General features: G+C 34.6%; 3 protein-coding genes across 3 annotated transcripts; 2 read left to right on the top strand and 1 right to left on the bottom strand.

The window, feature by feature from the left end:
* The first annotated feature begins 4,837 nt into the window (after positions 1–4,837).
* LOC106316551 (coatomer subunit zeta-1) lies at positions 4,838–6,823 on the top strand. Its single transcript, XM_013754447.1, has 7 exons — positions 4,838–5,037; positions 5,678–5,828; positions 5,890–5,898; positions 5,976–6,123; positions 6,204–6,281; positions 6,391–6,475; positions 6,596–6,823. Exons 1-7 carry the CDS (start codon positions 5,035–5,037, stop codon positions 6,653–6,655), a joined length of 534 nt encoding a protein of 177 aa, XP_013609901.1. The 5' UTR covers positions 4,838–5,034; the 3' UTR covers positions 6,656–6,823.
* Positions 6,824–10,456: 3,633 nt separating this feature from the next.
* LOC106313401 (fe(2+) transport protein 3, chloroplastic) lies at positions 10,457–12,438 on the top strand. Its single transcript, XM_013751200.1, has 4 exons — positions 10,457–10,667; positions 10,753–10,785; positions 11,035–11,735; positions 11,885–12,438. Exons 3-4 carry the CDS (start codon positions 11,070–11,072, stop codon positions 12,338–12,340), a joined length of 1,122 nt encoding a protein of 373 aa, XP_013606654.1. The 5' UTR covers positions 10,457–10,667; positions 10,753–10,785; positions 11,035–11,069; the 3' UTR covers positions 12,341–12,438.
* Positions 12,439–12,687: 249 nt separating this feature from the next.
* On the bottom strand, positions 12,688–13,408 carry LOC106313124 (ferredoxin, leaf L-A-like). The gene has a single exon (XM_013750866.1). It carries the CDS (start codon positions 13,338–13,340, stop codon positions 12,894–12,896), a length of 447 nt encoding a protein of 148 aa, XP_013606320.1. The 5' UTR covers positions 13,341–13,408; the 3' UTR covers positions 12,688–12,893.
* Positions 13,409–13,920: the final 512 nt, after the last annotated feature.

Raw genomic sequence — 13,920 nt, forward strand, 5'->3', positions numbered from 1 at the left:
GATTTATAAATACTACATGGATTTCTAAATCAATTAAAATATATAAACCAATGACACCTCCTAAAATAAAATTATTTCTTCATATGGTCTTATAAACATTGTATCTTAATATAGAAAAAATTTAAACCTTGATAATAAGAGTTTATGTGATGAGACTTTTAAAAATTTTAGTAATTTATACTCGTTTTGAAAAATAAAAAATACAACATATACAAAAAAAAAATCTAGATTTTTATTATATGATTAATGTAATATATATATATATATATATATTAACGTAAAAACCTATTAAGTAGGGGTTATTGCTTGCTGTATTTTAATGGATTTGAAAATCCGAACTAAATCTAGTGTTATTGGTTCTATGATTTTTAAATATGTATTAAAATCATGTGTTACTGGTCTAATGATTCATAAATTCTATATCAAATCAAGTGTTACGCAATCCTACGGATTTACTAATAAATTTGATTTTATAATGGATTTGAATGGTTTTTTTAGGATTTTTTTGTTAAAAATACAAAGACTCAAATCCGAGGGAAAACCTCCGGATTTGTAAATACTAATCCGAAAAAATTTAAAAATCTTTATATTTTATTTAGATTTATAAATACTACATGGATTTCTAAATCAATTAAAATATATAAACCAATGACACCTCCTAAAATAAAATTATTTCTTCATATGGTCTTATAATCATTGTATCTTAATATAGAAAAAATTTAAACCTTGATAATAAGAGTTTATGTGATGAGACTTTTAACAATTTTAGTAATTTATACTCGTTTTGAAAAAATCAAAATACAACATATACAAAAAAAAATCCAGATTTTTTATTATATGATTAATGTAATTATATAATTTATTTTAATAATAAAAAATAAACAAAAATGATGAAAAGTATACATATTGTTATCAAATCTTTATTGTTTAAAATCATTAATTGCTATATATATATATATATTATTTTTTTATCACATTAGATAATTCCGTATGTTTTATTTAAGGAAAGCCTGCGAAACAATAAAGATTTGATATATGCGACCAACTATAGCCTGCGAAATATTATTTTGCTATAGAGTATAATTTTTAGACTATAGTTTATATAATGTGCTCTAGAATTTCTTGAAATAAGATATAGAAATCATATACAAGTGCCATATAGGATGGAGTTTTTTTTAATTTTTACAAAATTTAGGTTATAACCTTTTAAAAGATCTTCGATTAATATATAAGAGATTCCTGTCCATTAGGACTTAGGAGCCATATTTGCATAGCCTCTCTTCTAATTAATTGCATATATTTCACTTTTAAATGAAAAATGTGGACGTGTTCTTTTTTTTAAAGGCTTTCTAATTAAAATTAAAATTAAAAGTGCAGTTATAAGCTATGATCCATGGATCATATATACAGTGAAACAAAGTTTAATAAAGATACATGAAGAGTATGAATGGTGACCAGGGAACGGTGAGGAATAATGGATTCCCTAATGTTCCTAAAAAAAATCACCATTCATAAGGAATAATAATTCTCTCTCATTCTTTTTCATTCCTTTTTTTGTAGAGAATTTAAGAACAAAATTATTCCTTGTTAAATTTGATAAGGAACAACCATTCTTTTTCATTCCTGATATTTTGTTCCCGTACATTCTTTTTTTATTCGTTCCTCTTAATTCCCGAATGGTCACCAGTCAGACCCGAAGCACTTAAGCCAACAACAAGCACGAAGATAGAAGGAAGACCACAAGGTCTAAATGTGGACATGTTCTGTTTTATAAAAAAGAAACAAAATGAATTTTCTGAATGACTAGGATGTACTAGATTTTTTGGCTCGTATATCTTCAGGAAAGAATTTAATATCTTTCGGAATGTAATAATATCTTTTGGAATGTAAACAAAATGGATTTAATATCTTTTGGAATGTAAAAGATATTATTACATTCACACCATTTTGTTTCTTTGCGCTACGATGAAAGATATTAAATCCAATTTGGTTACCAGTCACACCATTTTGTTTCTTTTCGCTACGATGAAATAATTTTGAAAAAGTAACTTCTCTTATTTTCATTATGTTCGTTTCGATGTTCATGTAACCTGCGATCGCGACCTTAAATCAAATATTGTTCTTTTGTTTGTTTAAAGAACAATTGTTTTTTAAGTTGTTTAAATTGTCAGCAAAATGAAATTTTGAGTATGATTGGTCAACGAAGACCAATCGGCTGAATTTATCTAGGGATGGGGAAAAAAAACCGGATCCGAAGCATCAAACCGAATCCGGTCCGAAAAAGTAGTACCAAATCCGAACCGAAATTGATTAAATATCCAAATAGGTTTAAAATTTGGGTATCTAAAGAACCGAAACCGAACCCGATCCGAACTGAAGTATCTCGGGTACCCGAATGTAACTGAAATAGATTTATATACCTAAATATATTACTTATTTTTAGATTTAATATATATTAAAAACATCCAAAATATATAAGATACTTTAAAATTGTCTAAAATACTTGAAAATATACATAAGTAGTCAAAAGTAAATGTATAAAATAGCTAAAATATATTCAAAACACCGAAATACTTGAAATATCTATTTATTTTCTATCCAAATATTCAATCAAACCAATTTATATGTTAATTTCAGGTATTTTGACATATATTATACAAATTTATATGTAATGTATTATTTTGTTTTATAGATTCTTAGAAATTTTAATGAATATTAAATTTTAAAAATAATTTAAATGGGTTATCCGAACCCGAACCGAATCCGAAAAGATCTGAACTGAATCCGAACCGAAATTTAGAAATACCCGAATGGGGCTGAAATCTTTAAACCCGAAAATCCAAAACCCGAATATATCTGAATCGAACCCGAATGGGTACCCGTAAGCCCACCCCTAAATTTATCCATGCATATATATGTTGAGAATCGACGCCTTCGATTGACTTTAAACTCAATCATAGAACACACTTCGATTTAGTCCGGTACTGGTATTAAAATCGGTACATCGGTTAGGACCTGTCGGTCCCTAAGTTTCGATAGAAGACGTTGGAAAACACCTCTTACGAGTTTGTACAAGAAGATCATTCACTGTTGGTTACAATCCAACCATCCTTATAAGAAGAAGAAGAAGAAGAAGAGAACACCAAGTCATGACCCTAAAATACATACGTAATAGTATCAAGTCATCACGTCAGAATAGATTCTCTCTCAGATTAATACTCTTCTGGTTTTGTTGAGGACGAGGGAAACGAAGTCTAAGTCGGTGCTGAAGTTTAATTGCCTTCTTCTCATGTGACTCACATGAATATCACTAAAACCTCTTTACTTTGTAACCTTCTTTAAATAGGATTTTTACCAATCTTCTAGTGGATTGTACTTTTCAATGCACTTCCAAAGAGCTTGAAATTTTGTGAACCAGAGAGTGTTACACAAGAAAAATTGAGGTGTTAGAGTTACGGATGTTAACATGGGTAACTACCCATGGGTTTACCCAAACCCACTAATAATGGGTTGGGTTTTTACCCGTCTAAGAATATTAATTTTAAAACTCATATTTATGTTGGGTAAATACAAAAGGGTAATGGTGTACCCATGAGTTTTCAGCTATATTATTATATTTTCACCATTTTAATTAAATTATATAAAATTTGCAAAAACGTTTTTTCTCTCAAAACCAAAAAATGATTTTTTTCGCTAAAACCGTAAAAAAATAAATTATCTCACAGAAACCAAAATATGAGTTTTCCCGCCGAAACCGAAAAACCGGGTTTTTCTGCCAAAACCATAAAACCAAGTTTTCCCGTCAAAACCGCAAAACCGAGTGTTCTCGCCAAAACCGCAAAACCAAAATTTCCCGCCAAAACCCCAAAACCGCGAAACCGAGTTTTTCCGACAAAACCTTAAAATTGAGTTTTTCCGACTGAAAACCGCAAAACCGAGTTTTTCCGCCAAAAGCGCGAAACCGAGTTTTCTCACCAAAACCGTTAAAATAAGTTTTCCGCCAAAACCGCAAAACCCAATTTTTTCGCCAAAACCGCAAAACGAGTTTTCCTGCCGAAACCGAAAAATCGAGTTTTCCCGCCAAAACCGAAAAATCGAGTTTTCCCGCCAAAACCGCAAAACCGAGTTTTCTAGCCAAAACCGCAAAGCAAATTTTGTTCGCCAAAACCGCAAAACCGAATTTTCCCGCCAAAACCACAAAGAGTTTCTTCGCCGAAACCAGAAAACCGAGTTTTCCCGCCAAAATCGCAAAACCGAGTTTTTCCGTCGAAACCACAAAAAGGAGTTTTCCCGCCAAAACCGTAAAATCGAGTTTTTCTGCCGAAACCGCAAAACCGAGTTTTCCCGCCAAAATCGAAAACGGAATTTCCCGCCAAAATCGTAAACGAGTTTTTGCGCTAAAACAAGTTTTTCTATAAAATTACGAAATCTTGTTTATATATTAAAGCTCACATTAATGATATTAATATTTTACATGATATTTTTAGAATAAATAAGATAATATTTTGGGTATCGATGGGTAAACCTATACCGTATTTGGGTTATTTTTTGGGTTTGGATTTCAACCTTGATGTTTCTGGGTTTTTGCATGGTTGGGTATAAACTGGGTTAGGTTATATGTTGGTTGGGCTGGGGTGGGTTATTTTACCCTACGTTAACATCCCTAGTTAGAGTCCGTTATGAGATTGTGATGTGGCGTCTATCCGTTGGTGGAAGAATATTTGCTTTGCTGACAACTAACAAGATTCGGTGTTATCACAACAAATTGGAGTCGGATATATATAACGCTCTAGAGAAGGCCCAAGTATCAGTCTAATAACTGGTTCAGGATCCGGTTTAGAGAAAACCGAGAGAGTGTGACGTGTGAAAGTAGCACTCTGGATTCTTTGAGTCATCATAGCTTAAAGTGGACAAAAAACAATATTTTGTAACGTATCAAAGAATTTCCTCTTCGATATTTTTACTTAAGAGAGAGAGAGAGATCTTCTGTTTCAAGTTCTAGAGCTTTCTCCGCCGATTTCATCTCCTTTAGCCATGGTAATTAAAAAAAAAAAAAATCTATTTTCAGTCTTTCTTGCCTTCATTTTTCACGTTTCTCTGGATTCTCTGCTAATTTTGGATTGTGGTATGGCTTTTACGTTGTCTAGGAAAATCGATGGAAACAAAAGAAAACTGAAATGCATGCGATATGTTAGATTTTGTAATTGTTTATAATTAAAAAGAAATTAGCAGTAGTTTCAAGTAAGTGGTTAAAACCAAATAGATTTATGTAAAACTTGCATGTGAAATTCCAACTTCAAAGTTTGTTCATTATCTTGATAGCGTGGAAAATCAGGAATTTTAGCTTTAAAAGTCATTGGAGGAGGTGCTAGTGTGAGTTGGTTGAATGTTGTTAAACTGATCACAAAGAATTTTAGAATTTTTTGTTTTCATTGATTTTATTTTTTAAGTTAGTTTGTATTTGTAGCAAGGTTGGAATAGCATATGGTGAAGATGTTGTTTAGCGGTTTGACTTCCCTGGATCCATAGGAAAAAGGATAATTAGGCCTTCTCTTAATGTAAAAACTGAGAATTTGAAGTTATTCTCAAACTTTGTTCTATCATTAGATCATATCCTTTTATGATTTGCAATATCTCACAATCTTTAAGCTTTCTTGTGTTTTATTTGTTCACATAGGAGTTACCCCCAAAAGTGAAGAACATTCTGCTTCTTGATTCTGAAGGAAAGCGCATAGCCGCTAAGTACTACTCTGGCGACTGGCCAACAAATACGGCTAAAGAAGCATTCGAAAAAGCTGTCTTCTCAAAGACTCAGAAAACAAACGCTCGTCTATTTCTTTGTGTCGTCTGGGAACATTGTTGGATGAGCAAGGAACGGAGTTGTGCGAGACACCGAAGGTAAGTATTTTTTTTTCCTTGTGAATTATGTTTTGTAATATACTCGTTTGTCTTGATTGCTAGTTCTTGATACGCAGTTGAAGTGACGGCACTGGAGAACAACATCATTGTGTACAAATTTGTGCAAGATCTTCATTTCTTTGTTTCGGGAGGTGAAGAAGAAAACGAGCTTGTCTTAGCCAGTGTGCTTCAGGGTCTCTTCGATGCAGTGAATCTCCTCCTCAGGTCTTGCCTTATCATAGCTTCAGTTCCCATATTACCTCAAGTTTTTAGACTTTCTTTTCTTTCTAAACATTAAATTACAGAGGCAATGCTGATAAGAGAGAGGCATTGGACAATCTTGATCTCATCTTTCTATGCTTTGACGAAATCATTGATGGCGGGTATGTAGATGTTCTCCTCCTTTCAACATTTCGTTAGATAAATAAATCGTTTCATAGGCTACTTACTTGTATACTCTGAAGTACTACTACTCTTATTATATCTGTTCAGTATTGTCCTGGAGACGGATGCAAATGTGATAGCAGAAAAGGCAGGAATCAATAGCATTGACCCTAACGCTCCTCTATCCGAGCAGGTATTTTCTTGTTCTAAATGTGATATTTTTTCTTGTTAGAAATGTAACTATCTCAAGTAACAAATAACTAATGAACTTGTTACATATCTGTGTGTGTGTGTTGTTTTGGTTTGGCTTCAGACGATAAGTCAGGCACTGGCAACGGCAAGAGAGCATTTGACAAGGTCACTTATGAAATGATGTGCGTGTATTGCTTATTTGCTTTCTAGCTAATGTTGGTTGGTTGGTTGCTATCTAAGTATGAACTGAATGAAGACTATAACTGTGTGTCAGTTTGTTTGTCTCTGTTGGTTGACTCTTAGTCACAATTACGAGTTAGATAATAAAAATCAAAGTTTATATTTGTTTCTTTTTCTGTTTTATACAAAAGTAAATTACAAAACATAGATCAGGTAAAAAATAACTCACGCACATCATTAATTTTAAGCATTTACTTAAAATGATCATCAACGCTGAGATACTGTCACCAAATTTTTTTTGTTTGTCATCAATTCAACTAAGATTTTGCGAAACAAATTGGTAACTCTATATTATGGACGACGGTTAAATCTGAACACTGCGTATCAGACTATCCGTCTGTGTACTCTATATTATGGACGACGGTTGAACCTGAACATTGCGTATCAGGCTATTCATCTTTGTATTCTGCGTTTGAGTCTCCCTTGTATTTTGCATTATTGGTATATGTATCAATTCTGAGTGATTAAAATTCTTCTTTTAGTCTCTGAAAATTTTTCAAGTATGTTGCAAAAGCATGTCCTGAAATCATCTTCACTATTTGAGAACAATCAGTTGTAGAAGTTACATGGAATTTATGAAGGTTCGTCATGCATTACATTGTTCAAATAGGGGCTTCTAATTCCAAATGAAGGAGTGAAAAGATGGCTCTCGTGTTCCTTGCCCCATTAATCCATCAAAACCTTCTAAAGTGCTATACCACCCTTGTCCCGAATAATTATCATTTTTTTTCGATGATCCATTTGTGAAGCACCATGCATCTGGGGTAAAGTTGCCGACTGCACCTCTCTACCTTGAGTGACACGTTGTGTTATTGTTTTGTAAAGTATTGATTTTGCCTCTACCAATTGAAGAGTATTTCTTGGATCGATGTCGAAGTTAATGATGAGCTTATTGTTTAGGCATTTCCAAATGTACCATAAAAGGAATAGAAACTAATGATTATCCCATGAAGGTGGAATCCTCCAATACAAGTAAATCATATTTGCATAAACCGTTTGTAAAAAGAAGATGTCTGGATTCGATTGGATCCTTGAGATAGCTCATGTTTGGACTGCCAATGGACATTAAAAGAAAACATTATTTATTGATTCCTCTTCTGCTCCATTGCATGTACACCGAGTGTCGCCTTATATATTTTTAACCCGCATATATTTTTTTTTTACCGAAAGACATCCTAATACTAATTGCCATAAAATGCTTGATCTTTGGTAGGCATTGTATTTTCCAAAGGAAAAAACTTTTAATGGAGTGCTTTTGAACATTCACCAATTACTTATTAATGACATTCTATTATTTTTAATTGTGTACTTAAATTTTTTTATTAAAAACTACTCCATCCGTTTCCTAAAGTAGGATTTTCTATAGTTATTTTTTGGTCCAAAATAATAGATTTTCTAGAATTTTAAAATACTTTTAGTAGTTAATGTTGATAAGTTGTATATTTTTAAAAAACATTAATTGAAAATATTTAAATTGATTAAATATTATTGGTTGATAGTTATCGGAAAATGTATAGTGAAATAAACAATAAATTCAACTGTAAATATTTATTATTTTTTTAATATGCGTGAATACTTTATAATTTTTTTTTTTTGGGAAACAGAAAGAGTAGTTATAAAATACATTTTTTTGGTGTAAAGTTGTAAAAAAAAAACATGTTGCAACTGAATATTTACCCAATTTTTTTCTTTAGTAAAGAAACCAGTTACATACAACGCTGAAGATGATCTACGCTAAGAGCATGATTAACCCATAACCCCATTTGCGTTTCTTATTCATTATTTTAGTAATTAAAATTAATTAAGAACTTTAGTTAAGTGTTGCCTTGATTTTGGGTCTCCAATGGTAGTTTCTTATTTTAGGGTTCTTAAAAAAAAAAAATTAAGAACAAGAACAAAAGTGTTGGGTGAACAAGAATGTTGATTCAAGAGAGATGATGACTGATGAGAGAAGATGCGTGATGAATGAAGAAGAGTATTGTGTTGTGAATAAAAGTTTGGTGTTTATAAAAGTTTGGTGTTTACAAAGTTTATATAGACACAAAGCATCATCAACCAGTCTGATTCTTTAAAACTCCTCGACAAATCTTTACACAAGAAAACAAGAGACCGTGACTGATAATACACAAGAACAAGTATGACTTACCTGATCCAGTGATTGCACTGGCATAAAGATCACGCCCTGTAAGTGCTAAAGGTATACATGCTGCCTGCATTTGCAACATAGTTTCCTCGCCTCGCAATACACTGAAATCTATCCTGAAAATCAATACCAATAGTAGCCTGAAAATTAGCAAAAAAAAAACATAAACTACTGAGAAAAAGGAAGATCATTTGAGTATAATGATGAGAAAGCAAGCATGGTGTACTTACTATTACGTGCTCAAACGTAATGATCACATTTTACAAACCAAGATCGTATACTTTTTCTCATTCATAAACTGGATCACTACTTAGATACATATCCATTGCGTTTCTACGATCTTCTACACGACTACTACATTCACAAGTATGAACAACAACCAAAACTCAGTGATCACAACTCTAAACTGCAATGAGAAGCTAAAGGAGATTGCAAACATGATCCTTACTACTGATTGTTAAGTCTCATACACTAACAACAATCTACAAATCAATATTAGAGACTTTCTATCATTCATCAATTGAGATCAACGCGAGCTAGTTCAACTTCACTAAGACGAAAGCGTGATCGGTAATACATGAGGAGAAGTAATAGAAAAAACAGAGCAAATGATGAACAAACTTGCAAACATACCATGCATGTATAACCTGTTAGCAAACTCATAACTAGATGATTAAACACATCATGTCCAACTTCACAATCATTAGAAAAAAACACATAAGACACATATCAACATGTTTGTCAAATCTTCATTAAGAAAGAAAACTATAACAGAGAACGAAACTCGTTTGTAGCAAAGTCTACAACACATGTAAAGAAGAGAACCACCAGTTAGTTACTTTCTTTCTCATGAGCTCAGGGTTGCCTATGCTATCACCAAGAACAGCTCGAAGCTCTTCATCATCTTTACAAGCACTCTCCAGTACTCTGTTTCACACAAATTCACCAAAAGGTTCACACTTTCTCACGACATAGGCATAAAGACAAACACTTGGAGTGCAAAAGAGAGTACTTGGCCCAAGCAAGAACAGCTTGTGCTCTCCCGGCAGTAACCTCGTTTCCTCTCCCGGCTAGAAGATATCGGAACAGCGTCGTCCGCGGAGACGTAGCCAGAGGAGGTTTTGTTCTTCTCATCCTCGGCGATGATCTTTGGGATGTCATCTGTATGCCGATACTCAGACAAGTTGTTCAAACTCACACTCTTTCTCATGGCTTACGGAGATGGCAGAAGTTGAGACCCTACCGACGTGTTGACGGAGAAGACGAAGAAGACGATTGAGAAACGAAGAAGCAGAGGAGAATGAAGGATGTGTTGACATGTGTCCACTAAGAGCCGCCTCCTCCTTCCCCTAATTAAGAAACGTATCTTCCATTATTATGTGTTTTTGATTTTTCTTTAAATCAAAATTAAGATAAGAACTCCACTAAGAGCTTGGGATAATACTGCTCTAATGAGCTGAGAATCTTTAGATGGTGACAATTTGCAATATTTTTACAATCCACTAATCGTTTATATTATATTATTTATAAAAAAAAAAAAAAAGAGAAGGTTAGGGAAAAATGTCGACATACTTGGCGTGTGCCCACAACATTCTAGAGAATTTATCACCATATGTCTCCCTTCTCTTAAAAGTCGACTCTAAACCTGTTGCCCAAACTGCATCAGGATGTCGACACATTACTTGTTCCTTTCTCCAACTTATATTTTATTTCTGTAACCAACCTATCGAGATTCTCGTACTTACCTCTTACGCAAATCTCTCCACTTTTTTTCATGATCCCAACGAGATCTTCTTCTTAGTCACCCAATGTTCGTCAATCTCTGATTTGATCCCATCCTTTGCAATTTGTGATATTGAATTGAAAAATAGCTGATTCTGGGTTTTATTGTTTAGGTTCTTTGGAACTTGTTCCTGAGCCTCTCTCAGGTATTTCATACTTTTTTTTTCCTTCTTAATTTAAAGTCTTTGCATCTAATTTGAAGTTTGATTTGTGAAGGTCTTCGCAATCTCACATTGAATATAAGAATTTTACACGAACTTACCTGTTTAAAGATTCATACTTTTGTTCTGTTCTGTTTTATCTGCTTAAAAGATTCATACTTTTCTTCTGTTATGTTTGGTTCTATTCTGTTTAAAGATTCTTACTTTTGTTCTCTTCTGTGCTAAAAAAAACAGCAACAGAGTCCATTTTGCAGATAGTTCCCGACACAATGGCTGCTTCATCATCAACCATCCTCTGCAATGCCTCCGAGTCAGACCCTTGTCGTGACGACTCCGCAGCGTTTCTACTGAAACTAGTAGCCATTGCTTCGATTCTCTTATCTGGCGCTGCAGGTGTATCTGTACCACTCATAGGCAGAAACCGCCGGTTCCTTCAAACCGACGGCAGCCTCTTTGTAACCGCTAAAGCCTTTGCAGCAGGTGTGATCCTCGCCACTGGGTTTGTTCACATGTTAGCCGGTGGCACGGAGGCTTTGAAGAACCCGTGCTTACCGGAGTTCCCTTGGTCTAAGTTTCCTTTCCCGGGGTTCTTTGCTATGGTTGCTGCTTTGATCACTCTGCTTGTGGATTTCATGGGGACTCAGTACTATGAGAGGAAGCAAGAGAGGGAAGCTGATGATGATCAGTTGCAGGGTATTGTTGTTCCCTTGCTTGGTGAAGGAGGATGTAACGATGAGAAAGTGTTTGGAGAAGAAGATAGTGGTGGGATTCACATTGTTGGCATTCATGCTCATGCTGCTCACCATAGACACAGTCACCCTCATGGTCATGGTTCTTGTGATGGTCACAGTAAAATCGACATTGGTCATGGACACGGACACGTGCACGGTGGCTTGGAGCTTGGAAGTAGTGCAAGGCATGTTGTTGTTTCTCAGGTACAAACTCTCTCTCTCTCGATTCTTGATTCTTGATTCTTGAATCTTGATTTCTTGAATTGTAATTCTTGATTCTTGATTCTTGATTCTTGATTCTTATACAGCTTCAAAAGTCCGTAAATGAATCACATCTTATTGTTATTGGTTAGGTTTTGGAGCTTGGGATCGTGTCACACTCCATTATCATCGGCATATCACTTGGAGTATCTCAATCTCCATGCACAATCCGTCCTCTAATCGCAGCACTATCATTCCACCAGTTCTTTGAAGGGTTTGCGCTAGGTGGATGCATCTCCCAAGCGCAGTTCAGGAACAAGTCAGGGACCATAATGGCATGTTTTTTCGCCCTCACGACGCCCATAGGGATCGGGATTGGGACTGCTGTGGCGTCGTCTTTCAACTCTCACAGCGTTGGAGCGTTGGTCACGGAAGGTATCTTGGATTCGCTGTCGGCAGGGATACTTGTGTACATGGCTTTGGTGGATCTTATAGCTGCTGATTTCTTGAGTAAGAGGATGAGTTGTAACTTTAGGCTTCAGATTGTTTCTTATTTGATGTTGTTCCTTGGAGCTGGACTCATGTCTTCTCTTGCTATTTGGGCTTAGATTGTGAGATTCTTTAGATGCTACAAACAATGTGTATAGTTCTAGAATAATCAAATCTCGGATGAGTTATTCTTTCTTCTGTTGATTCTTTCCTCTTATTCTGATGTTGCCTGAATGTTTTGGTTCTACAATTTCCTTACAAAATAGAGGAATTGAAATCAAGTATGCGAAAAAATATATTAAAAAGTATCTCCAATGTTCAAAGACAATGTTTTGAGTTTATAAAAATAAAAATAAAAATAAAAAATAAAAAATAAAAGGGAGATAAGGTTAGATTTTCATCAAAGGTGCACCACTCATAGTCTTCAAAGAAACTGCACTTCCAGTGTTCAAAGATAAGGTTTAGATTCTCATCAAAAGTTCTTCAGAAATTGCATTACCATAAGTTTTAAACAGTTATCCATTGATCTAACCAAAAGATGGTCCAAACCAAGAACAATTACAACAGACAACAATATAGATTATACTAAAGTAACAACAAACTCAACCCAAAATGTAAAGACAAGAATGATGGTGAAACCATCAAAAGCAGCATGTTATGGAGCTTTTTGTCTTAAACAATGTCATCTTCTCTGTGGGTCTCAATGGTAACATCAGAAGTTGGATAAGCCGCACAAGTGAGAACAAACCCTTCAGCAATCTGGTCATCATCGAGGAAACTCTGGTCAGACTGGTCAACAGAACCAGACACAACTTTACCTGCACAGCTCGAGCAAGAACCGGCACGGCAAGAGTAAGGCAAGTCGATCCCTGCTTCCTCCGCAGCGTCGAGGACGTAAACGTCGTCGTCGCACTCAACCTCTTGCTCTCCCTCTGGTGTGATGAACTTGACCTTGTATGTAGCCATGGCTGTGACGCGTCCACCACGTGCGGTTCCTGACTTGAGACCGAAGAGGGTCTGAGTGTTGGCTAAGGGGAGGGAACGGAGACTGATGGGAGATGTTTGACGGCGGAGGAAGGATGTTCCGACGATGGCGCTTGAGAGAGCTGTGGAGGCCATTTCTTTTCTTTAGAGGATTTGAGAAGGTTTCTTTGGTTCTCCGTGGGTTATGGCTTGTGGAAATGGCATGGAGAGATTAAAAGGTGAGACTGTTGTGGAATCCTATCTTCCACGTGGCGTTTATCTTGTGGGTTGGTGGCTTATCATCTTCATTTTTTGGTGAATTGTGATTTGTTTCCTTTTTGTGTGTGATTGTGTTTGACACACTTGACACTATCTTGTTGACGTGAGCTGTACGTGGTGTTACTTGGGACAACTCACACTAGATTAGACGGACCAAACTGAAATTCTTGGTACAGGTCCGGTTATAAATTCTGAAACGAACAGCAGATTTTAAGATATTCATTTATCCAAAAGTTTAAACCAAAAATAAAAAAATTCAGTTTAATACACCATTTTGCTTCAGTCGGCATAATTTTTTTCTATAAAATTATATAATATATATACTTTAATATCTCTATATAAGTTTTATAATGTATTTATTCACTAAATTTATTATTTAGTTATTGAAAATTTTAAAAGTATGTAATTTTAAAAAACATATATATATATATATATATTAAAATATAAGATTTTTTTA

The sequence above is a fragment of the Brassica oleracea genome, chromosome C9 (genome assembly GCF_000695525.1).
Source record: "Brassica oleracea var. oleracea cultivar TO1000 chromosome C9, BOL, whole genome shotgun sequence".
NCBI lineage: Eukaryota > Viridiplantae > Streptophyta > Magnoliopsida > Brassicales > Brassicaceae > Brassica > Brassica oleracea.